General features: G+C 41.9%; 1 protein-coding gene and 1 pseudogene across 3 annotated transcripts in view; one reads left to right on the top strand and one right to left on the bottom strand.

Moving 5' to 3' along the window:
* The window catches only part of ZNRF3 (zinc and ring finger 3), a gene marked incomplete at its 5' end in the record, with an annotated part of 153,709 nt that overhangs the window by 54,224 nt on the left and 73,062 nt on the right, over positions 1-26,423 (bottom strand). For both annotated transcript variants that reach the window (XM_084798692.1, XM_084798693.1), the window contains one exon: positions 1,568-1,693. In XM_084798692.1, coding sequence (XP_084654818.1) covers positions 1,568-1,693 — 126 coding nt within the window. The remainder of the gene's footprint in view (positions 1-1,567; positions 1,694-26,423) is intronic.
* Positions 2,709-3,544, top strand: LOC311607086 (small ribosomal subunit protein eS6-like; annotated as a pseudogene). The gene has a single exon. The product of its transcript is annotated as a small ribosomal subunit protein eS6-like (transcript).

Here is a 26,423-nt window from a genome sequence, read left to right as displayed (position 1 = left end):
TCCTAGGAAAACACTAAAGCTGCTCTCTCCTAACCATCATTACACAGCTCTGGTCAACTACTGAATGATGAAGTATCAATGCTGAGCACCTCAAACACCTTGATCCAACTTAGTGAACCATAAACCAAACAGATCGTAATTCCTGTCAGGTTTTCTCCCCCAATGAAAGGGCAGGAAAATTTGGCAAGAGTCATGCAGCTTCTCAAAAGGCAAAAGGGACATAAAAGCCACAAACAAATTAGGCTTACAAGGGTCGCCAGGACCAAAGACCTTTGAGGAGAGGTTGACAAGAGAGTCTAGATTTCGTGACAGCTCCCTGCACCAACCCCACTTCTTCTCTTGCCTTGATATCCAACAAAGCCTCAGCTTCCAAGAACAAGGCTCAGTTGTCTTCCCACAGTACACAAATCTGTAGCTTTGGGGACCATAAAATGTCTAGGCAGTAAGACTACTCTTAGGGTCCTACCCTTCTCACAAACAACAACAACAAAATCAAATTACTTTCATAAAACCCTTCCTTTTAACAAAATGGTTCACTTTAAAACAGGTTAAAAGTTCCTGACAGATGGATTTCCAAAGTAAATTTATTTCTATTTTATACTGCAGTCAGAAGGAAGTTATGTTGGCTTCTAGCAGCTAAAAAGGCTTTTGTTTTGTTTGTTAGTGGTATGGATATAGCCAACAGTGGCCATGAGACACCAGACAGCACATCTCACTTCGCCTCCTGCTCAGGCCCTTGTGAGGTAAGTTCTAATGCAGGGCCGTAACTGCTGTCTGCTATTCTGAAACTAAGGAAGCTCTAAACTGCAACTGTTTTCATAACATACTCAACAGCAAAAATTAATGGATCTGGGGCTGGAGAGACGGCTCAGATGGCTAACAGCACTGGCTGCTCTTCCAGAGGTCCTGAGTTCAATTCCCGGCAACCACATGGTGGTTCACAACCATCTGAAGTGGAATCTGATTCCCTCTTTTGGTGTGCATGAAAACAGCACTTGTATACATAAAATAAATAAATAAATAAATAAATAAATAAATAAATAAATATTTTTTTAAAAAAATTAATGGATCTGAACTCATTTAGAGGCAAAGCAGCTGTGGGCTAATAGAAGGCTATTTAGATTTTAGTTAGGCCAGTTAATGTGACTATCTCTATATAATGAATGTGTGTGATTATGGAGTACAGCCCCAGGTCCCCAGGGTTACTTAACAGTATTAACCATAATACTTTCCGAATAACCCCGAATCTCAGGTCTAAAACATCTGGCCCCAAAGGTGTAAGATACAATACTATGAGTTTTTAATATCAACCCATTTCACAGATAAGAAGTTGAGACTCCCAGGGAAAACGAGTTGCCAAAGACCACACAGTAGGCAGGGGTGGAACAGGCTCTGATGCTGGGGTCTCCTTCAGGGCCAAAGCTCATGAACCCATGGTGCTGTGTTTGCTCAGAGAGATTCAGAGGAAGGAGGACTATGCCAGCATGGCTCCTCTCTGGAAGCAGCTATTTGGAACTCAGGAAAACACCAACCACAATGACAGTGACACAGAAGGCCTGATGCTTACCTTGCCCAGGACAGTGAGACATGGTTTGGGGTCCAATTCTGGCTGTTCAAGCTTCACCACTCCTACCCAGCCGTATTCATACAAGTCCTCTTCATCATTGTTATTACAGAGGCCCAGTGGGTGCATCTAAGAGACAAAATGGAAAGAAAATGTCAGTGGGCTGGCCACAGACTGGCTTGAACCACTTCATGCATTTCTCATTGAGCACTAAGCCAAAGCTACCTCAAAATTTCAAACTTTAAGGCAGAAAACAGTTTTTCAATCCACAGAGAATTCCATTTTATTACAATGAGCTGAGTCCTGGAGAAATTACAATAAACCCCCTAGAAATAGGTATTATACAGCCTGGAGAAATGTCTCAGCAGTTAAGAGTACTGCCAGAGGACCTCGGTTCAATTCCCAACATCCTCAGGGTGGTTTACAACTATCTATGACTCCAGTTTCATAGGATCTGATGCCCTCTTCTGGCCTCCGTAAGTACCAGCCCTGCATATGCTACACATATACATGCAAACATAGCATCCATACCCATAAAATAAAACTATATTGTATATGCACACATTCATGTGTGTGCACATTTGTTGATGTCAGATGTCTTCTCAATTTCTTTCTTTTCCTTTCTCTCCTTTCTTTCTTTCTTTCTTTCTTTCTTTCTTTCTTTCTTTCTTTCTTTCTTTCTTGACATAGGGTCTGAAAGTGAACTTAGAGTTTTCCAATTTGGCTAGAATGGCTGGCCAGTACACCTCAGGGATCCTCCTGTTTCTGCCTACCCAATGCTGGAGTTACAGATGTACACCACTGTGCTTGGTTTTCACAATGGTGCTGGGGATTGAATTCAAGTCCTCATGTTTGCACAGCAAGCATTTTATGCAGCCATGTCTCCAGGCCCTATAAACATATTTTATAGCTGCGTTCTGTCTTGAAAGTAATAGTTTTCTAAGGTGGAAGCCACCTGATAAGAGGTAGGGAGAGAAAGCATCTCATGTAAATGCCAACATAAATTGCTATGGAATATCATAAATTGAACACTAGGCAATTGTAAATGAAACTAACCAGGAAAGAATCTTGTTTGGCTTCTAGGTCTTAAGGTCACATTAACTTATGTCTGAGGGCCTAGAGACACATTCAGGACTTTATGAGAGAGAGACCTGGAAATGTGGCAAACGTCACTATAATTAGCAGGCTATTAAAAGCACAAATGGTTACTGGGAAATAGATGACATTCTTTGAAGTCTTTTCAAAATCTGTTACATAGCACAAAATTAAAACTAGAGCTTTTTCGTGGTGCCTCCTAGGCAGTTGGCTGTGTCAAGATGAAGCTGAATATCTCCTTCCCTGCCACCAGCTATCAGAAACTGATTGAAGTGGATGATGAGTGCTAGCTTCATACATTCTGTGAGAAGCGCCCGGCCACAGAAGTAGCTGTTGCTGCTCTGGGCGAAGAGTGGAGGCTTACATGGTCTGGATCAGGGGTGGGAACAAGCAAGGCTTGCATGAAGCAGGGCGTTTTGACCCATGGCGGAATGCGCCTGCGATGAGCAAGGGGCATTCTTGTTACAGACCAGGGAGAACTGGAGAGAGGAAGCGCAAACCTGTCCATGGATGCAGTGTGGGTGGCAATCTGAGTGTTGACAGACGCTACTGTGCCTCCTTGGCCGGGACCTAAAAGAGCTAGCAAAATTCAAAAGCTCTTTAATCTCTCTAAAGAAGATGATGTCTGCCAATATGTTTTCAGAAAGCCCTTAAACAAAGATGGTAAGAAGCCCAGGACCAAAGCACACAAGAATCAGCATCTTGTTGCACATAGCTCTGAAGAAACAGAGTACTAAGAAAAGCAGGAGAAGGCTGCAAAACACTAAACTTTTGGCCAAGAGAATTAAGGAAGCCAAAGAAAAGTGCCAGGAACAGACTGCCAAGAGACATAGGCTATCTTTGCTGAGAGCTTCTATTTCTAAGTCTGAGTCCAGTCAAAAATAAATCTTTAAAAGTAACAAATAAATGTTCATACCTTGAAGGAAAAAAAAAAGCCAGGTAGAGGAGAATCAGTTTATTTTCTTATACAAAACCTTGGAAACCACAGGAACCCCAGGCCGATCCTTACAGTTCCATCATTGACTCATAGCAAGCCTTTCTGTAGCAATTTCTTCCCAGGTTCTTTAGGAGCCACTAAGTTCTAAAGGGAAGCTCATTAAAACTTAGAAGTTCTAGGGCTGGAAAGCTGGCTCAGTAGTTAGGTCACTTGTTGTTCCCACAGAGGACCGGGGTTTAATTCCCACCATCCAAATGGCAGCACACAATCATCTTTAACATCAGTTCATGGAGATCAACATTCTCTTTTGGCTTCTGTGGGCATGCACATGGTACACATGCATGCAAGCAAAGCATACATACACACAAAATAAAAATAGATCTTTAAAATAAAAAAAAGATTCAGAGGTTTTGAAGGTTCTCCCCTCATCAAGATTCAGGAAGTAAACCTGAGAGTCTCTGGAAGTCCATGAAGCTGACTAGATGCACAGGCTCTCCAATCTTATGTAAGTTGTAAAGACTGCCAAGGACAGAGACCAACTGTGTTGTCTAGCAGAAGCAGACCTGCCAAGCTTTTTTTTAAAAGTCCCAGACTAGCTAAGCAGCCTGCCAAAGACACCCTCTGACCCGGTGAGTTGCCTACAAGTCAAGCAGTGTGCTCCAGGATTGCAGCTTCTGTCAGCCATCATCCATGTTAGAAGGTGGGCTTTGGTGATGCAGCTATCTTTAAGTCATTCCTGCTCCTGTATGTAGCCCTTGCCCATATTCCTGTAAGTGATCCCAAAAACCGCACTAGTTTGCCAACGTAGACCTAGGTGGCATCTGTATTTTGATCTGTCCTTGATTCCCATTCTGGGACAGGGAATAGTGTTATGTACCACGGGCTCCAGAGCCCAAGAGCAATCTGGAAAGAGGAAATTCCCATAGATAACTTACCAAGTTATGAGCCTAGAACGGTATGTGCTAAATTCCCCCTTTTAATATTTATTTATTACTTTTATAAGTATGAGTAGTTTGCTAGCATGTGTGTCTGTGTACTAGGTGCAAGCCTCGTCTTCTCAGGTATCAGCAGAGGGAGTTAGAACCCCTGGGACTGGAGTCACAGATAACTGTGATCAACCATATGGGTGACAGGAACTGAGTGCTCTTAACTGCTGTTCTGTATCCCCAGCCCGATGTGCTAAACTCTCTCTTTCCCTTTTTCCCTCCCTCGCACCCCCGCCCAGCTCAGATTTATTTATTATTTATATAGTATTCTGCCCATATGTGTGCCTGCAGGCCAGGAGAGGGTACCAGGTGGCTGTGAGCTACCATGTGGTTGCTGGGAACTGAACTCAGGACCTTTGGAAGAATTCCTCTGAGCCATCTCTCCAGCCCGTGCTAAACAATTTAAATTGAAAAAACATGTCTTTAGATTTGTATTAAGAACCTTCTAGGACCAGGAGTAGTGACACACCCAGCACTTAGGAGGCAGAGGCAGGTGGATCTCTGTGAGTTCCATAACAGCCAGGGCTGTATAGTGAGACACTGTCTTGGGAACAAAACAAAACAAAACAAAACAAAGAACATTCTAGATATCACTATAGGTGGGATAATAGCTCCAAAGACATCCAAATCCTAATCTTCATACGTAAGAATTTACCTTACACAACAGGACACTCTGGCATATGTGACGAAACTTGATGAGACAGAGGTTTCTTGGATTTTATATACAGGCAGGCCAATATATGAAGATTAGTGTTGTTCTACTCCAGTAGCTAGACCTATAGTAACTTGTAGCAACAAGTAGAAAACTAATGCACATTACTCCTTACAGGTGAAAACAAAAGTTTAAGGTAAATGACCTTGTTTTCCAAGGCAACATGGGCAAACAAGTAGCATGCTCAGCCTAATGGATTCCATCTGGTGACTTCCCACTTACAATCCGGATTCCATGCAACAGTGTGGGAGGGACTTCACAGCCCATGAGGCAAGAGAGAGGTCTCGGGTGCTAAAGGGGCTGTCAGCAGCTGTCTACAGAGCTAGTGAGTACTCAACCCCTGGGAATTCTAAGACAGAGAACAGAGTCCTCTTTTTTCATGTGTCTTCCTGTAGGACCAATGAGGGTTCTGCATTGAAGTAGACAGTATAACCTTCCCTCTAGGATGCCCTGCGGGACTTAGCCCATCCATGTTCTAGATATTAAAGGAAGAGTCACTTAAAATGCCAAGACCTCCTACAACAAAAGACGATAAACAAGGGTCACCAAATTGTACCGAGAGATCCGTCACCTACGACCTTCAGGAAAAGGTGAGGTCAGCCCAGCCCAACTTTAGCTTCTCAAAGTCTCAGGTCAAGTCACTGCAATAGCAACTACACTTGTGGCCCTGTTCTGCTGTATTTCATGGAACTTCTGATCACAGGGCTTGGAGCTTTCCAAACGGACAACTACACTGTCACTTGAGCCCCTATGGGGCTTAGTCAGTGATAGAGAGCAGCTTTGGAGGAGCAGGGGTTGCATGCAGACCTAAGAGCAGAGTCTCTTTCAAAACGTCATTAAGGAGAGCCCAGTAGATATGACCAAACAGGTATGAGTCCATTCCTATAAAATGTAAAGAGTCAAACAAGGAGACTGAAAGCAGACTAGTGGTTATCCTGGGCTGGGAAGTGATAAGGAACAACTGTTCTATGGGTATAAGTTCTTGATGGTGATGAAAATGTTCTAGAACCTCATAGTGGTAATAGTTGTATACTACAACATACCGCACACACACACACTCCCCACCCTCCCACCCACCGTTTAAGTCGGTGTCTCTCTATGTAGCCCTGGTTGTCCTGGAACCCACTATGTAGATCTGGTGGCCTGGAACTCACAAAGATCTGCTTGCCTCTGCTATGATTAAAGGTGTGCGTCACCATGCAGGACTCCACATGCTTTAACCACACAACTGTTTACTCAGAAAGGACTGTTGTCGGCCTACTGCTGACCTTGGTGCATATGGGTATCCACAGTGTTGGGCAATGTGCTCTGAATCCTTCTAGAACATAAGCCAATTATAAAATCCCTTCAGAAATCATGCCCTGATCCCACAAAATAAAAAACCAGTGTAAATAACACAGAGAAACACTTCACAGGCACTCAACATCTACATTTGTAAACTAAAAATCTACAGAAGGCTTATGCCTGCCCTCCCTCTCTCTCCCTCCCTCCCTCGCTCCCTCCCTCTCCTTCTCTCTCTCTCTCTCTCTCTCTCTCTCTCTCTCTCTCTCACACACACACACACACACACACACACACACACACACGCTTGTTAACACATGGCCTAGCGATCAACCCAGGGCCCCAATCTTGCTGGCCAAGTGCATTACCACTGTATATATAACACCAATCCTTCAAAACAAATTATTTATTTGATTGATTTATGTATTGAGTCTGAAACAGTCTGGCTGAGTTCCTCAAACTGGCCTTCAGCTATCCTCCTGCCTCATCCTCTAAGTACGTGAGACTGCAGGTTTATGTCACCATATCCAGCTGTTAAAAATGGGGGTGAGGTAGGTTTAACTGTTGCTAAATCTATCATTTCCTACGACTGCTTTGTGCTAACTACATAACATGTTGTTCTGTGAAACACATTTTGAGAACAAGATGGAAAAGAGAACACATACATACTAAATCTGATACAAGGCGAAGCTAAAGGAACTCAAATACTGAAGAGTCAATCATGACTCAAGAGTAAAAGATAGTGGAAAGAGAGACGCAGGAGGACAGCAAACAGGAGAAACAGAGAGAAAGAGATAAACCAGAACAGGAACCGAGAGCAGCAGAAGCTAGGGCTGGAACTTGGTGCACTGCAGCCACTAGGAGAATGGAGGCTAACAGTAAGGAAGGCGTCAACAGCGTGAGCCTGGGTATGCTGAAATGTGAACATCAAACACACCCACGGGTCCCTAAGGGTCTGTCAGGCCAGCATTCTGGAAAATACTTCCTATGGAGCTGGCTCTCCCCTCCTTTCACACTTCTCTAAGACCCCTTATCAGAGTTTCTTGCAGACCCTGGAGCATCTGTTGGCATTTTAATACATCAGCCCTGTCAAGGCTACTATTAAATAATGTCAAAGCCTTCAAAACTAAAACAAACTTTTCTAAAGCAACAACTATCATCTGTCATGAGTTATTTACTCTTCTTTTTATAAAGATACCATAAAAAATATTGCAGAAAAAAAATCGTCACAAGACTGAAAGCCTACCTCACAGCCAGTCATGGTGGAGCAACAGAAGCATGCATATCTCTGTGAATTCAAAATATAGTGAAATCCTGCTTGCCCCTCAAAAAGAGAGACGGTGTCAAGGTCCACCAGCTACCTCACCACTTTTTCACTTCCACCCCAGTTTCCTATTCTTATTTACTCCCCTAAGTAGGCCACCCTGCAAATTCAATCTTAGTTACTACAGTTAACCATATAGCCATACAGTTTACTCATCTGCCAAAAATAATACTGTAGGATTCAGGCTGCTGCCTGACAATAGCTTTCAGAAATGCCTGTTGTCCCACATCTACAGCTATTTGCATCACAGGGTTCTATTTCACCCAAGGAGATCCAAGTTACAAGATGGGGGTGGGGGGGGGGCGTAGAGAGGGGCAGGGAAGATGCCCTGCCTCCTGTCCCCTGCCCCCAAGGGTTTCTCTGTGTTGCCTTGGTGGTTCTGGAACTCAATTTGCAGACCAGGCTGGCCTCAAACTCACAGAGAGCCATCTGCCTCTGCCTTCCAGTGCTGGGATTAAAGGCGTGCGCCACCACAGCCAGGCTTGGAAAATGCTTGTTTGTTTGTTGTTGTTGTTATTATTATCTTTTCGAGGCAGGGTTTCTCTGTGTAGGAAAATGCTTCTCATATAAGCAGAAATAAGCCAAGTGTGGTGGCACACGCCTTTAATCCCAGCACTTGGGAGGCAGAGGCAGTCGGATCTCTGTGAGTTCAAGGCCAGCCTGGTCTACAAAGCGAGTCCAGGATAGCCAAGGCTACACAGAGAAACCCTGTCTGAAAAAAACAAAGGGGGAAAACTCTAAACTTTTTATTTTCAGCCTCATTTTTCAAGACAATCTCAATCAGACTCATTTCTATTATATAAGATGTAAGTCTCTTAACTTAAAAAGATCTCATACCCTTTTCTGAATAGCAATCATCTATACAAACAAGGATCTCCCACATAAGGAATGCAAGTAGTCTCCTCTCCCAGAGGTCCAGCTAGGCACTGCTTCTACAGAGCTGCTCTACAGGCACTATGTCAAAGCCACAGCTCCTGTTCAGTTAGCGCTGTCACATCACTCCATACAGGACCTATGTGTATTCCTGATACTTTATCATCCAAAAGTAATAGGATTCTTCAATTTATGATTTTCAAACATGATTATAATTTTGAACTTAATACAGTACACTAGCATTTAAAAATTGCAAGCACTGGGACAGAAAAATGGCTCAGAGGTTAAGAGCACTGGATGTTTTTCCAAAGGTCCTGAGTTCAATTCCCAGCAACCACATGGTGGCTCATAACCATCTATAATGTGATCTGGTGCCCTCTTCTGGCCTGCAGGTGTACATGCAGGCAGAGCATTGTATACATAATTAAAAAATCTTTTTAAAAAATTGCAAGCACTTCTGAGTTTTACTTTTATCCCTCCCCCCACCCCCGGGTGTATCATGCATGTAACTGTGTGGGCATATGCATTTGGAGGCCAGAGCAAGATGCTCAGTGTCTTCCTCTGTCTTATTCCACCTGAGACAGGATCCTTTACTGAACCACAAGCTACTGTTTTGGTTAGCCTGGCTGGCCAGTGATCTCTTTGGATCTCTCTGTCTCTGTCACCCCTCCCTTCCCAGTGGTAGAGTGACAGGCATAAGCTGCTGTGCCTAGCTTTGTAGGTGCATGCTGGCAATTCAACTTTAGGTCCTCATGCTTGCAGAATGAGTACTCTTACCCACAGGCCTTTCCCAGGGCCCTGAATTTTTTAAAAAAATATTTGGAGAAATAACGTTTACCTAATCACATGTCTGAAATTTAAAAAGCTTTTATTCTACGATTTTTAGGACAGTTTAAAAAGGCCTAATTACATATAAGAACCCAGAGACATCACAAAGAAAAAAAAATCATATAGTTTCAGAAACCTAGACTGGAACCTGAAAAAGATTCCACTAGAGTACTTACTTCTCTACTAGGAAATGGAAGGACAGCCCCACAGCCTGGAGTGAAAAGACAAGCAAATTTTCTGAGACAGATCCATGGGAGAACATCAGGCAAATAATAAGCTACAATTAGATACAAGGATAAAACAAAGTGTGTTCTGTGTTTAGCTCTGATCCTGTGCTATGGGAAGAGCAAACTGGGGATGCTCGATACAGCATGTGTCAAGGAAGAAAGAACATCCCTCATTCTTCATAAGGACTGACACTATCCCCAATGCCTTAACAGAAAACAAGAATTCAAAGAGATGTGACACAAGCAGCACAGTAGATGTGCGGTGACTGGGCCCTGTCCATTCTCTCTCAGTCTGTCAAACTCACTGTTGTTTTATGTCTTTGCCAAGAACACTTTGCCCCTTCAAGCCCAGCTTCAGTGTCACTGTTCCCATGGTGCTTTCTTGAGTGCACTCACAGAGCTAAGCTGCTTCCATATCTTTGATGCCAAACACTTTCATGGTGTTTACCAGTTCCTTTTACTGCCCCCCACCCCCACCTAAGTTGAGCATCTGCTTCTAGAAAGAACTATGTTATTCAGAGGTTTAAACCACCCTACTGTTATCCCTGACACCAACAGGTGCTCATAAATGGCTGCTAGTTTGACAAAGCCTTTGGCCTGTCTTATCAGGCTGCCTGCTTTGTTTTTGGAAAGCCAGTTAGGTCTCTGCTTAGCTAATGAAGGGTCTAGGGCAAATAAAACAGCATTTAACCAAACTATTGCATGAACTTTAAAGGATTAGTTCTATTAAGTGTTGATTGCCAATTCATCAAAGTCATTTCCAGGACAAAAAGACTCACTGGCACTAGCACAGGAAGCTAATACTTCCTACCCAGAGAACACAACCCTGCCGCCCTTCACTCATGTAGGTGACCATATCTTGAAAAGGTCAGTGGATGGGAAAGGAAAACAGAAGATGACTCCTCCCAAAGAAAATTCCACATTTCTACAATTTTCCTACATGTGTCCAATTCACAAGGTTACTGTCAGCAACAACAAAAAGTAAGGAATGGTAGGAATTATATCCACGTCCAAGGACTCCAAGAGAAAAGAGAAATAAAGGAAATCTTAAAATGAAGACCGAGAGGGTGACAGCTGCAGAAAAGTCAAATAATGAAAACCTAAGCCACTGCCAAATGGGTTTGTTAGTACTAAGGAGTTTTACAGTTTTGAATAAAAAAGTGGAATGTGGAAAGTGCCATAACTAAAGATAAGATAGTAACTGAGAGCAAGAAGAGAGAACAGAGAAAGCCAGAACTTACACCTACACCTGCAGGACCAGCTGAGAATACTATTAACAGAATAGTGTGACATAATCAACAATCATGATGTCACTATATTGAAAATGTAGAAGCCAGCCCTGCTGGCACATGCAGGTGGATCTTTGAATTCAAGGTCATCCTGGTCTACAAATCGAGTTCCAGGACAGCCAGGGCTACACAGAGAAATGGAGGGAGGGAGGGAAGAAAGAAAGATAGATGTAAGGATGGTGGTCCAAAAACTTCCTCCTTCCATACTAGAAGTCAACAAGACAATGCGAATGCTAAGCAGCAGCACGGACATTTTTCAAAAAAGTTTAGAAACATTCAAAGAAAAGAAAAGCAGCAGCTCTACCAGAGGCCTCACAGGCTGCCAGAAGTCCAGGTAGGCTACCCTGAGGACCTCCCCTAGACTCTCAGTAGCCCCTCCACATCCCCAATCCCCACCCACTTAGTGACACTGTGTTCCAGCTCCCAACTCAGGCAGAAACCCCCTACAAGAGACAACAGGCTGCCAGAAGTCCAGGTAAGCTGCTCATCTGTAGACATGCAGGCTCTTTCAGAGCCCTCCCCGTCTTTTCTTTTCTTTTTTCTTTTTTTTTTTTTTTGCCCTTCCTATTATTTTCCCAGCTCCCCAAATTCTTTGTGCTGTGTCCCAGTCTCCAACTCCTGCAGATTGCAGATTCCCTGTTTTATCAGAGGCCATGGTACCAGAAGTCCAGGCAGGAGGTCTACCTGGTCTCCCCCACTCTCTTAGTGCTCCACTACCCTATCGCTAATTCCCCACCCCGTGCAATGAAGTCCAGCCTCCAACTCAGGCGGAGATTCCCTGTTCAACCACAGGCCACACAAGTTAGAAAACCAAAGAGAAAACAGAAATGACGGATCAAAACACCCATTCAACAAAGACAAACTCAAAAATCAGCACCTAGACCTGTAACAGTCTCAAACTCAGATGCCTAGATGCCAGTGCAAGGACACCGTTAACAACAGTCAAGGCAGCAGGTCAGCACCAAACCCTAGCCATCCTACTACAGGAAGCCCTGAACATTCAACCACAACTGAAGCACAAGGGAAAGGCATTAAAACCAAACTCTAGGAAGACAGAGGTCCTTAAAGAGGAAATTAATAAATCCCTTAAAGAAATCCAACAAAAGCCTGGTGGTGGTGGTGCACATCTTTAATCCCAGCACTCAGAAGGCAGAGGCAGGATGGTCAAGTTCAAGGTTAGACTGGTCTACAGAGTGAGTTCCAGGACAACTGAGACTACACAAAAGTCTCAAAAACCCAGAAACAAAGCAAAACACCCAAACAAACAAACAAAAACCCAAAAGTCAAGAAAAACCAAACAAAGAGTTGAAAGAAACAAAGAAATCTATTCAAGGCCTGAAAACGGAAATAGAAAGCACAAACTGAAGGAATACTGGAAGTAAAAAGGCTAGGAAAGCAAGCAGGAACCACAAACTTAAGCATTACCAACAGAATACAAGTGATGAACCCTCAGGGGTTGGAGATACAATAGAAGAAATATACATAGGTCAAAAATAAATGTTAAACCTAAAAAATTCCTGACCCAAACATCGAGGAAATCTGGGACACTATGAAAAGACCAAACCTGAGAATAATAGGGAAAGAAGAAAAAGAAGAATCCTAGTTCAAAGACCCAGAAAATATTTTCAATAAAATCATATGGTAGTTTCCTAACTTAAAGAAGGAGATGCCGTTAAGGGTACAAGACACATACAGAACACCAAATAGATTAAACCAGAAAAGTCCTCATGACACATAATAATCAAAACACTAAACATACAGATCTAAGAGAGAGCATTGAAAGCTACAAGGGAAAAAGAGCCAGTAATATATAAAGGGAGACCTATTAAAATTATACCTGATTTCTCAATGGAGACTCACAGACCCTAAGAGATGACAGATGCTAGCCCAGACTACTATAACCAGAAAAAAAATTAATCATCATAGATGGGGAAAACAAGATCTTCTACAATAAAGATAAATTTAAACAACATCTATCCAGAAATCCAGCCCTCCAGAAGGTACCAGAAGAAAACCTCTAACCCAAGGAGGCTAACTACATCCATTAAAGCACAGGAAATAATCTCATACCAGCAAAACCAAAACACACACACACACACACACACACACACACACACACACACACACACACACACCAACAATAAAAACAGGAATTAAAAATCATTGGCCAGCCGGGCAGTGGTGGCACACACTTGTAATCCCAGTACTTAGGAGGCAGAGATAGGCACATTGCTTTGAGTTTGAGGCCAGCCTGGTCTACAAAGTGAGTCCAGGATAGTCAAGGCTACACAGAGAAACCCTATCTTGAAAAAACAAAACAAAACAATCATTGGTAATTGGTATCTCTCAATATCAATGGATTCAATTCCCCCAATTTAAAAAAAGACTAATAGAATAGGACGCAAAATCAGAATTCATCCTTCTGCTGCACACAAGAAACATACCTCAACATCAAAAATAGGTATTACCTCAAAGTAAAGGGTTAGAAAAAAATTTTTCAAAGCAAGTGAACCTAGGAAATAAGCTGGTGTAGCTATTCTAATATCTAACAAAATAGACTTCAAACCAAAATTAATCAAAAGAGATAAGGAAGAATACTTCATAGTTAAAGGAAAAATTCACCAAGATGATGTTTCAATTTTTTAACACCTATGTCCCAAATGAAAGGCCACCCACATTTGTAAAAGAAACATTACTGAAGCCTAAATATCACACATTAACCCTCCTACATCATAGCGGGAGACTTAACTATCCCACTCTCACCATTGGACAGGTCATCTAGCCAAAAAATAAACAGAGAAATACTGGCATTAACAGATGTTATAAACTAAATGGACCTAATAGACATCTACAGAACACTCAAACACAAAAGAATACCTCTTCTTCTTCTTAGCACCTCACTGCACTTTCTCCAAAACCAAGCACATACTAAGTCACAAAGCAAGTCTCAACATATACAAGAAAACTGACAAAACAAAACAAAACAAAACCCAAAACAACTGTCTACTGAATGAAAAAAAAAAAGTGTCAGTACAGAAATAATTAAAGGCTTTCTAAAACTCAATAAAAATGAATACTCAACATATTCAAACTTATGGGACACAATGAAAGCAGTGCTAAGAGGAAAGTTCATAGCACTAAGTGCTTACATAAAAAATTGGACATCTCATACTACCAACACCTCTGAAATCCTAGAACAAAAAGAAGTAAGTACATCCATGAGTAGTAGATAACAGGAAATAATCAAACTGATGGCTGAAATTGATAACACAGAAACAAAGAGAACAATACAAAGAATCAACGAAACAGTTTGTTCTTTGAGAAAAATCAACAAGACAGACAAATTCTTATCCAAATTAACTAAAAAGCAGAGAGAGAATATCCAAATTAACAAAGTCAGAAATGAAAAGGGAGACATTAATAACAGGCACTGAGGGAATCCAAAGAAGTATTAGGTCATACTTTAAAAACCTGCACTCCACAAAATTTAAAATCTAAAATAAATGGATAATTTTTGATAAATAACACCAAAATTAAGTTGAGATCAGACAAACAATTTAAATAGACCTAAAACCCCTAAGGAAAGAGAGGCAGTCATTAGAAGTTTACTAACCAAAAATAGTTTAGGGCCAGATGGTTTTAGTACAGAATTCCATCAGACTTTCTAGGAAGAATTAACACCAACACTCCCCAAATTAGTCTACAAATAGAAATAAAAGAAACATTGCCAGATTCATTTTGTGAGGTTACACTGACCTTGATACCCAACCACACAAAGATTAAACAAAGAAAGAGAATCACAGACCAATTTCTCTAATGAACATAGATGTAAAAATGCCCAATAAAATACTCTCAAACCAAATCTAAGAATACATCAAAAAGATCACACACCATGATCAAGTGGATCTCATCCCAGAGATTCAGGGATGCTTCAACATTTAAAAATCAGTCAATGTCATCCACCATATAAACAAACTAAAAGAGGGAAAAAGACATAATGATCTCATTAGATGTCAAAAAAAGCCTTTGAAAAAACCCAACATCTCTTTACAATAAAAGTCTTGGAGAGGGTAGGGATAGAAGAAACATACCTAAATATAATAAAGGCAATTTACAGTCAGTCTATAGCAAACATCAAATTAAATGAAGAGATACTCAGGTACATGATAAGGTTGTCCACTCTCTGCATATTTATTCCATTTAGTACAAATAGGAAAGGAAAAAGTCAAAGTATCCCTATTCACAGATGATATGATAGTATACATAAATGACCTCGAAAATTCTAGCAGAGAATCCTACAGCTGATACACAACTTCATGGAAGCGGCTGAATACAAGATCAACTCAAAAACAAACAAACAAAAAAACAAAAAAACAGTAGCCCTTCGATATTTAAATGACTTAGAAATCAGAAAAACAATACCTCTCACAACAGCCACAAATGATATAAAATATCTTGGGGTAACTCTAACCAACAAGTGAAAGACTTGTATGATAAAAACTTCAAGTCTAGATATCAGAAGATGGAAAGATCTCCCGTGTTCATGGATTGGTAGGATCAACATAGTAAAAAATGGCCATGCTACCAAAAGCAACCTACAGATTCAATGAAATCCCTCCAAAATTTGAACATAATTCTTTCTTACTTACTTTGTAGACTAGGCTGGCTTGAATGCATGGAGACCCACCTGTCTCTACCTCCCAGAGTGCTGGTATGTGCCCCAGTGCCCAGCCCCAATTGTAATTCTTTACTGACTTTGAAAGGACAATATACAACTTCATATGAAACACACACACACACACACACCACGTACACAGAGTGTAGCTAAAACTCTGAACAATTTAAAGAACTTCCAGAGGTATCACCACCCCTGATTTCAAGCTCTGTTACAGAGCTATAGTAATAAAAACTGCACGGAATTAGCATAAAAGACTCACTGATCAATGGAATCGCACTGAAGACCCAGAAATAAATCCACACACCTATTGACACTTGGTATTTGCCTGAGAAAGAAAGAAAGGAAGAAAGAAAAAAGCCAGAAAGAAAGAGGGCAGAAAGACATAATGAAAAAAAAGAAGAGAAAGCAAGCATCTTCAACAAATGGTGCTAGTGTAACTGAGTATCTGCATGTAGAAGAATGCAAATAGATCAGTATTTATCACTTTGCACAAAACTCAAGTCCAAGTGGACCAAAGACCTCAAACATAAAACCAAACACATTGAACCTGATAGAATAGAAAGTGGGGAACAGCCATGAATGTACTGGCACGGGAGACACTTTCCTGGACACCAACAGCACAGGCACTAAGATAAACAATTAATAAATGGGACCTCATGAAAACTCAAAAGCTTCCATAAGGCAAAGACACCATAAATAAGACAAAAATGGCAGCCTACAGAATGGGAAAAAGATTTTTACCAACTCCAACAACTAATATATAAGATATATTAAAAATTCAAGAAGCTAGACATCAACAAATAAGATAACTCAATAAAAAACTGTGATACAAGCTGGGCAGTGGTGTTGCACACCTTTAATCCCAGCTCTCTAGAGGCATAGGCAGACGGAGCTCTGGGAGTTCCAGGACAGATAGAGCTACATAAAAAACAACAAAACAAAACACCCTGTCTTGGGGGGCTGGAGAGATGGCTCAGTGGTTAAGAGCACCGCCTGCTCCTCCAAAGGTCCTGAGTTCAATTCCCAGCAACCACTTGGTGGTTCACAACCATCTATAATGGGATATGATACCCTCTTCTGGCCTACAGGTGTACATGCAGGCAGAGCACTGTATACATAATAATTGTCCTGTCATTTAAAAAGAAAACAAACCCCGTCTTTGAAAAAAAATTATGAAATTTACAAATGAATGGAAATAGAAAAAAATCATTCCACCTGAGTAACCCAGACCCAGAAAGACAAACATGGTATATATTCACTTATAAGTGGATATTAGTTGTTAAGTAAAGGATAATTGTGCTACAATTCATAGACCCAGAAAGGCTAAGTAACATGGGGGTGGGGGTGGAGGCACATGGATCTGTCTATTAGGGTAACCCCAGTGAAGACTCCTAGTAATGGAGAATATAGAACCTTAACCAGCCATTTACTGTAACCAGGCAAGGCTTCCAGTGGTGAGACTGGGACACCAACCCAGCTACAAAATCTTCAACCTACTATCTATCCTACCTGCAAGATGTGTTGGGGCAATGAAGGTACAGAACTTGTAGGAATGGCTAACCACTGACTAGTCTAATTTGGGGCCCATGACAGACAGGAAAGGAGCCCATGCCTGATACTGCCTGGACCAGGAAACAGAGGTTGGATAGTCCAGGATATAAGAAATAATAATTTTTTTAAAAAACCAATGAAATGATTTTTAGTGATATTCTGCTATACTCATAGATCCCTGCCTAGCCCAACTGTCATCAGAGAGGCCGCTGTTGACAGCTGGTGGGAGCAGATGCAAAGACCTTCAACCAAACACTAGGCTCCCTGCATGAGACTGGACAGTTGAAGGACAACTGTCTGGGATGGCTGTTTTGGGAGCCATCCAGGACATGACCTGTAGACATTAGGAAGTGAGCATGTGGATGACTCAGGCAGATATAGTAGAGAAAGAACCACCTGCAGAGAGAATATCTTGTGTATTGTATGGATGCATTATTAGTCAATTAAGTAGAATAGAAGGGCAGACTAGAAGGTGGGACATCCAGTGGGCAGAATGGATTCTGGGAATAGAGCCAGGCATGGGAGTTTTGTGACGCAAGCTGTGAGTAGGACCGATGCATGGTACCAGAGCAGAGGTAACTAGCTACGTGGCAGAGTAGTACAAATGGATTATTTTAAGTTATGAGCTAGTCAGAAAAGAGCCTAGCTATATGGCTTAGGTATTTGTAAATATATTTTGAGTCATTATTCTGGGAGTTTGGAGCTGGGAGGAAAAACATGCACCCTACTACAATCAGCAGCTTAACCACCCTTATAACTCCTGGTGATACTAAAGTCTGTCATAGATTTGGGTATTACAGATACAACAAACATTAATAACCAAGGTGAATAACCTGAGAAGTTCTAATTTTTGACAGGTCCTTTAACATCTAGAAAAGGCAATGAATTATTTGTTTGCATTTCCAAATAAGGGGCTGCTAAAGCAGCATGGCTAACACGGAGCACGCACACCAAGCCAAAGGCTGGTCCATGCATGGAACACATGGCTTATGCAAGAATTATGAAAATGGGCCTTCTTCAGATTTCTCAAGGCCCAGTAAGAGAGGTTATATCATAGCCTTACGGTTTTGCTAGTGGACAAAGAATCTATGGGAGCCCCTGAGTCAAAAGGCAATGTGCGGCCAGGCAAACGTATCTGGAGAGAATTGTTCCCTTGAGATGGTCTACCTGCCAAGGTCTGAAACCAGGAGCAGCTCTTCCAGAAGCTTTCAACACAAGCTGACTGAGACACAAGTGGCACAGTCTGCCCATGTCTCAAAGGGAGAGTTACAGCCAGGACTAGCAGTGCTTTTGCCCAAGGTTATAATACCTCTACACTTCACTGACGGTTTACAGTAACTTCAAAAGGACCGTTTGCTTGCAAGTGAGTTACTGTTACATAGGAGCCATGTGCTATACTAGCAGGACAAGCTAACTCACTCTGTAATATTACCTCATCCAAAAGTTCCTGGGGATTTAAAAGGGAAAGTTTCCTCCTTTTTTCTTTTCCCCTTTGTGGTCCAGTATGAAAGATGTCCCTATGGTATAAAGCCTCATGTCAGACAGTCCAGACCTTTTCTTAGAAGTGTGGTGGCAAAAATCAAGGCTTATAATTTATGAGAAGCCCAAACCACTTGTCTCTTGAATCATAAGAAGTTTTCCTTTTCTGTGTATTTTACATACACACACACATACATACACACACACACACACACACACACACACACACACACACACACACAATTTCTTTCTTTTTTTAAATTTAAAAAGCTCTGTGTGTGCACACACAGGCATGCATGGCGAGGTTGGGGGAGAACTTCAGGTCTCAGTCCTTGTTTTCCTTCTTGTTCGAGATAGGATCTTTTGCTGTTTCTCAGTGCACCTGCCATGCTATCTGGCCCCAAGCCTGTGCGGTGTGTCTCCTGTTTCCACAGCCAATCTTAACAGAGAAGTGCTGGGATTATAGACATGAAGTGCTGTGTTCACCTTCTGGGCATCTAAACTCAGGTCCTCATGCTTGTTCAGCAAACAGTTCACCCAATGAGCCATGTAGAATATTAGAAAGTTGTCCTGACATGAATGCCTCTCTAGCTCTTTGAACCAATGGCCGAAACTATTATTTCTGGAATCCATAATCCAGAAGAACGGTTTCTTTTCTTTCTGCTGTCATAGCTATTGTGGCAGCTGTAACAGGGGGGAGCTGACAGAGAAAAGGAGCTCAGTGGTTCTGGCTGTGTGTGGAAGCTTCCAACAGGGAACAGTTTGAGAATTAAACCTACGTACACTTCTCCACTCTAGGCACAAGGCTGAATGCTCAGTTGGACTCTGACAATGAGCATTGCTTTTTAGAGAAAAACAAAGAATGCCTCTCTCCTATACAGTCCTCTGTTTCAAAAGAGGGTATGAAAATAACACCATGGGAGGCGGGGAGGCTCACCTAAAAAATTAAATAAAGTTAATGTGTACAACCTGCCAGGCGGAAGACAAAGAGTTTGCTATAAATCACCAACAAAAGGGGGTGTAGCTCAGAGAGGGACTGCTGACTTAGTGTTATGTAGGACACTGATGTTTGATCTTAACACTGAAAACAGAACAAAGTGAAGTAGAAATCATATCTGTTCAAAGTGGATGGATACTAAGTGAGAAAAGGCATTGAAGTCTTGAGCTTTCCCTACAGTCATGTTTGATTGATTGTTGGAAAAAGATTCTAAAATGTACATACATCTGCTGACATAAGAGGCAATTTAAAAACCCAAAACATAATATAGCTTATCAGAAAACACGGCAGGACCAGGTAGTAACATGTGTTGTTAAACCATGGCCTTTGATGGGTTGCCCTGGAGGGGCCAAGTGGCCCAAGAAAGTACTCCATGTAAGCTGGAGGGCCAGACACATAGCACTGGACACACACACATGTTACTTCAGTATCTGTGGTGCTGCCTGTAGGCACTCAGCAAGAAAAACACCAGAGTACTAAGAGCTCACAGGGGAAGCAAACAATAATATGAATGTAATCAGTGATGACAGTCATTCCAACACTCTGAGCTGGTTCAAGAGGGATTATCCAACTATAGAAGCACCAAGGGCACATGGCCCAGACCTTGCTCATAGGAAGCATAGAGGCCATAAGAAATCATTTCATTTCCTTCCTCTAACAAACAAAACACAGACAGAATTACTCAAAAAGTTAACCAACAAAACCAACCTACCAAAAAAACAGCAAAAGAAAAAAAAAGCCTTTCTTTTACTTCTTTCTGTTTCTGGTTGCTGTCTCAAGATTCAGATAAGTGATGTGGTTTTGGCTGGACACTACTCTAGACACAAGCTGTCACTGTGAGGAAGACTGATGGCATCTCACCTCACTTCTTCAGCCATGTTTGGGACCTGAAATTGACTGCTATCCATACAAAGTGACATGGCTGTAGATGAACAAAAAGTCACAGAGTAGTCAAAAATCAAGTCTTTCATAAATGTTTATGACAATTATTCTATGCCCACAGGGTTCTGTGGATATCCTCTTGGATAAAACTGTCACCAACAAGGATGTTTTCAAAGACAACTCAGAAAAAACAAGGCCAGATGGGAGGCCATGGTCAAATTTGAGGATACAAGAAGACAAGAACAAGCAGTTCTTCAGAAGTATACTATGGATGCTTTTGTTTGCTTGTCCACATAATTAAAAACTGGAGCTTCACCACATGCCTGAAAATACACACCCTTCAATAATTACAATGAAATGCAAGTCAGACTTTTTAAAAGGTGGGAGTGCAAGCTCAGGGCTGTGAACTCAGCACTTGCCAGGTGAAGGCAAAAGGATTGCTACAAATCTGAAGTCACCCTATGCACTACACAATGAGTTTCTAGCCAGCCTAGATTATGGATGAGGGATGAGACCTTGCATTTAAAAAAAGAAAGAAAGAAAAAAAAAAAGAAAAGAAAAGAAAAAAAAAGGTTTTGTGTAAGATAAGAACTAGAGACTCTTGCTTTGGAGCTTTCTCTAAAAGAACTTAATGGGTTGTGATAGGCCCAGGTTTCTGTCACCTTGAGTGGTCTTCCGAACACAGAGGAAGGAAGCCCTTCGATGACAAGCAGGTACACTGCTTCTAAATCACAACTGTTAAGTTTTTCCCCTTAACTTCCATGAAGTCTCTTTAACTAGCAAAGCAGAAACTAAAATAAGAATAATAATGCAGTTCTGAATGGCACTGAGAGCCAGTACCTTAGTGTTTGTCAGGAACCCACCCAGAAACCCTCACTGTGCTGAGTACAGATGTGGGCCAGACATGGCCATGTGGCCTGGGACAGGTCCCAGCTCTGTTGCTTCCAATGTCCCTAGATAGGAGCTAGGTCTGGGCCAATGGTTTGGGGCAGGTCCTGGTTCTCTAGAGCTCACCAGAGCCTTGAACTCCAAGTAGTCCACATCTCTCCCTCCCAAGTCCTGGGATTAAAGGTATACACAAGCATAAGCACACTTGGCCAAAATTATAAAATTTCTGAGTTATAAAAGATACTATCAAAAAGTGAAAAGACAACCCACAGTATTGCAAATCTTTCTCCCCATAACCCCACAATGTGGGGAACCAAACTAAGATCTTGTGTATACTACAGTGCTCCACCTCTGTGCTCTGTGCATATTGTACATCTAGCAAGACACTCATACCTAAAATACTAAAGGAGTTTTTATAACTCAGTAATAAAGGCAAATTATCTAATTAAATATAGGAATAAATCCACAAAAGATCTGCAACTGCCAATAAGCACATGAAAAGATGCTCATCATTCTCCTGAGGGAAGACAAGTCAAAGCCACAATTAAATACCATTTCATGCCAGCTAGAATGAGTATCATTAAAACAAACAAACAACCAAACAGGCCAGCAGTGGTGGTGCACTCCTGTGGGAGACAGAGGAAGGAGGATCTCTGTGAATTTGAAGCCAGCCTGATCTACAGAACAAGTTCTAGGACAGCCAGAGTTACACTGAGAAATGGGTCTTTAAAAAATTAAAAAATAAAAATAAAAATAAAAAGTAACATGCATTGAGGGGCTGGGGAGATGGTTCAGGGACTAAGAGCATTGGCTGCTCTTACAGACAACCAAGGTTTGATTCCTAGCATACATGTAGAGGCTCAAAGCTATCTGCAACACTAGTTCTGAGGATCCAACAGCCTCTTCAGGCACCAGGCACACACATGATGTACAGATTAAACATCCACGTACTTAAAACAAACAAAAACACACACACACACACACAAAACCCCCTCCTCTTTAAAAACAAAACACTGTGCTGGGCGTGCCAGCACTCCGGGCGGGGGGGGCCCAGAGTGGTAGATTGCTGTGACTTCAAGGCCAACCTGGTCTACAAAGCAAGTCTAGGACAGCCAAGGCTACACAGAGAGACCCTGTCTCACAAAACCAAAACCAAAACCAACAAAAACCAGAAATCCCCAAAACACCAAGCATTGGTTAGAATATGGCAAAATTAGAAGTCTTACACACTGCTGGTAATGAAAAGTTGGCACTGGAGAAAAGGCACAGTGTTTAATAAGACTTGTTGCTCTCACAGAGGGCCTGGGTTCCATTTCCAGGACCCACAGTGGCTCACAACTATGTCTAACTTTAGTCTAGTTCTTGCCTTCTTCTGACCTTTGTGGGGCACCATGGATATACACGGTGCACAAACATACATGGAGCCAAACACTCATACACACAGAATTAAAACAAGCAAACAAATGAAAATGTAGCCAGAAATGGCAGTGCACTCCTGTAATCCTAGCACTTGGGGAGGGAGAGGCAGGCATCAGATCTCTGTGAGTTCAAGGCCAGCTTGTTCTACAAAGTGAGTCCAGGACAGCCAAGGCTATACAGAGATCCTGTCTCGAAAAAATAAACAAAAAATTAAATAAAGAGTGGTTTTACTATGTTGCCAAATTCAATTAAAATTACATGTGATCCAGAAATTCATAGGTATATATACTCAAGATATACACATTCAATTTTTTTGGGTGGGGGGAGGGGAGGATCTCTCTACATAGCCTTGGCTGTTCTGGAACTCTCTATGTAGACCATGCTAGCTAGATGTGCACCACCACACCCAGCCGCACACAATCTTGTATGTGGAGGTAAATATAACTCAAGTCTACCAACTGATGAACAGTTAAACAAAATGTAGATATACACAAAATAGAATTACTGTTCGGTGTTAGAAAAGGACAGAGAGCACTAGGGTCATACTTCAATCTGGATAAACCTTAACATCACACTAAGTGAAAAAAGCCAGGCACAAGAACCCATGTCTCACACAACAGTCCAGAATAAGGAACTCCACAGGCATAAAATTGGCGTTTATTTAAGACTGAAGTACAGGGGTAGTGGGAAATGTGCCACAAGGTGTGTCGTGGGATTTACTTTTTTAAAAATTTATTTATTAAAAATATTTTTTTTAAAGACAGGTTTGTCCTGGAACTCACTACGCAGACCTGGCTGGTCTTGAATGCAGAGCTCCTCTCCCTCTGCCTTTCAAGTACTGGGATTAAAAGGCATGTACCACCATGTCTGGCTTGGGGTTTCCTTTTGAGGTGATTAAAATGTTGAAAAATGAATTGTGATGAATATATAACTATATATTATGCTAAAATACATGAAACTATACATGTTATAGAGGTGAATTACATCATACATGAATTATATCTCAACAAAGCTGTTATTAAATAAGTATGTGAATAAAGTTCAAGTGAAAAAAATACAGTGGAGCAAGATTCTAATGATCATCAGTGTTAAGGTGTGTGCGCATGTGCATGCTTGTGCTACTATAGAACTGTTCTCCAGGCACGGCATCGCATAGCACTGATGTCTTGAAATCAGATCAGTGTGAGTATCAGCGTAAAACCCTCACAAGATTGGGCCAATTAACATTTCTTCCTGGAAGGTGGGTGTAGAGGTTTGAATAGGAATGGCTCCCACAAACTCACGTGTTCGAATGGTTGGCCCATAGGGAGTGGTGCTAGTAAGAGGTGTGGCCCTGAGGGCTGATATATGCTCAAGCTACGCCCAGTGTGGCAGTCTCCTGTCTGCGGATCAAGAGGTATAACTCCCAGCTCCCTTTCCAGCACCTGCACACTGCATGCTTCTTGCCATGAAAATAATGAACTAAACCTCTCAAACTTTAAGCCAGCCCCGATGAAATGAATGAGACAGCTGAGGCCCAGCACAGAGACATTATTTTACTTCCCCTCAATTCAGCTTGTTCATCTGTAGAATAGGAATGGCCCCTGAGCCTCACCTGTAGGAAGACAGCACAATCAACAGATGGAGAGAGGTAGAGTGCAGTGCACAAGAGGGAATGGGTCTTAGGTAAGGCTCAGAAGTATTGTGGTAAGAATGAAAATGGCACCAGACCATGATGTGGGCCTTTAATCCCAGCACTCTGGTATCCCAGAGTTCGAGCCCAGACTGAGTTCCAGGACAGCAGGTCTATGCAGAGAAACCGTGTCTTGAAAAAAAAAAACAAAAAACAAAAAGAAAGAAATAGCACAGCCTCATGGGTGGGGGAAGCAATCAAAAGGAAGTTTGGGACAAGAGGCCTTTATTGAACTTCATTGAACAAAGCTTCAAAAAGAGCCCCAATACAAAGAATGTAGAAAAGCAGGCAGCAGCTATGAATCCAAAGTGGGCAACTGCTCCCATAGACAGGATGGTTCCTTGCAGAATCACTAGCTGCACTAACAGACTACAGATTCACTGTCTCTGTAATTGCCCTGGTAAGTTTCCAAACCCAGGGAGAGAGCCAAGAGTGCTCCAGGAAAGGACACTTGATAAAAATCACCTGACTAAAATACTCCTGAGTCGTTCGTTAGCAGAGGGTGAAGAAGGGAGGGGGAGGAAACCAAAGGCTCAGGCTTTCAATGTAGTACATTATGTGCTGGCTTTGCCATGCTATATGACCTTGGGCAAGCCACACAGGGACCGTACTCACTGATCCTGAGAGCAATGGGAATGTCCATCATCTCCCTGTCTTGTGTGGATTTGATGAGATGTCTGTCCTGTGTACAGTGAATCCCTGGAGACAGCCATCATCTATGAGGGATTATCAGCACAAATTAGGGTAGTTTCCTGCCCATCCTCACTTCATGCTAGGTTGACTTGGCTTATAGAAGGTCTTACCCCACAGAGAGTAGAATGGTGAGTTAGTTACTAAGAGTGGGTGTCTACCCTGCTTGGCCTTCTTAAATCCACCCCCAACCTGCGGATACCCCGAGAGTCTAGCAGTGGTATTAAAGTCTAGCCTTTAAAACCAGTAATGGATGATTTAAAAAACAAAACAAAACTGTGAGCCAGTGAGCCAGGGAAGGGTTAAAAGCACTTGCCGTACAAGCCTGATGACTGGAATTTGATGCCAAGAATACTTGTAGAAGGAGAACCAATTCCACAAAGCTGTCCTCTTGACTTCCACATGCATGCCAGAAATTGTGTATTATATACACAATAATTTTTTTTAAAAAATTAAAGAAAGTGGGTGTGGTGGTGCACGCCTTTAAGCCCCAGCACTTGGGGAGGTAAAGGCAGGTGGATCAAAATACAAACAACAACAAAAGTATTTTCAAGAAATAGTGCCTCTCTAAACTTTTTGTTGTGCAATCCTTTGCTTTGTGCTACCCTTCAAGGGCATGAAAGACAAAGTTGTGGGTTGCCAGACAAGCTCCTGGAGTTTTCAACCAGTCAGTTCCTAAGTGTTAGAACAATGACAGTGTCTAATTTCAAGGCAACCAGAGAAGGAGCTGGTTCTAAACTCCTGTATGAGAAGCCTGTATTTGTTATGTTTCTAAAGTGAAGGCAAGACCATGTTGTGTGAATGTATTAAAAACAAAAACAAAAAAACCAATACTTGATGCTGTTCTCTATCCAATTGTGTAAATTTGACATTTATTACTAGAATCCTCACAAGTTTTGATATTTATTAAGGGTACAGTTAGAAGGACATCCAAGTGCCACAAGCAAAAACTTAGGAAGTTGATAGTGGGCCTCTGGACCAGGGGAGCTCTCAGTCACAGCTTCTTGAGACACACCCATGGAGCTGAGAAGGCAAAGGCTGTATCATTCAA

This window comes from Acomys minous, assembly GCF_964271855.1.
Source record: "Acomys minous genome assembly, chromosome: 10".
Lineage (NCBI taxonomy): Eukaryota > Metazoa > Chordata > Mammalia > Rodentia > Muridae > Acomys > Acomys minous.
Note: the sequence above shows the minus strand (reverse complement) of the source record. Positions and strands in the feature narration are given on the sequence as shown.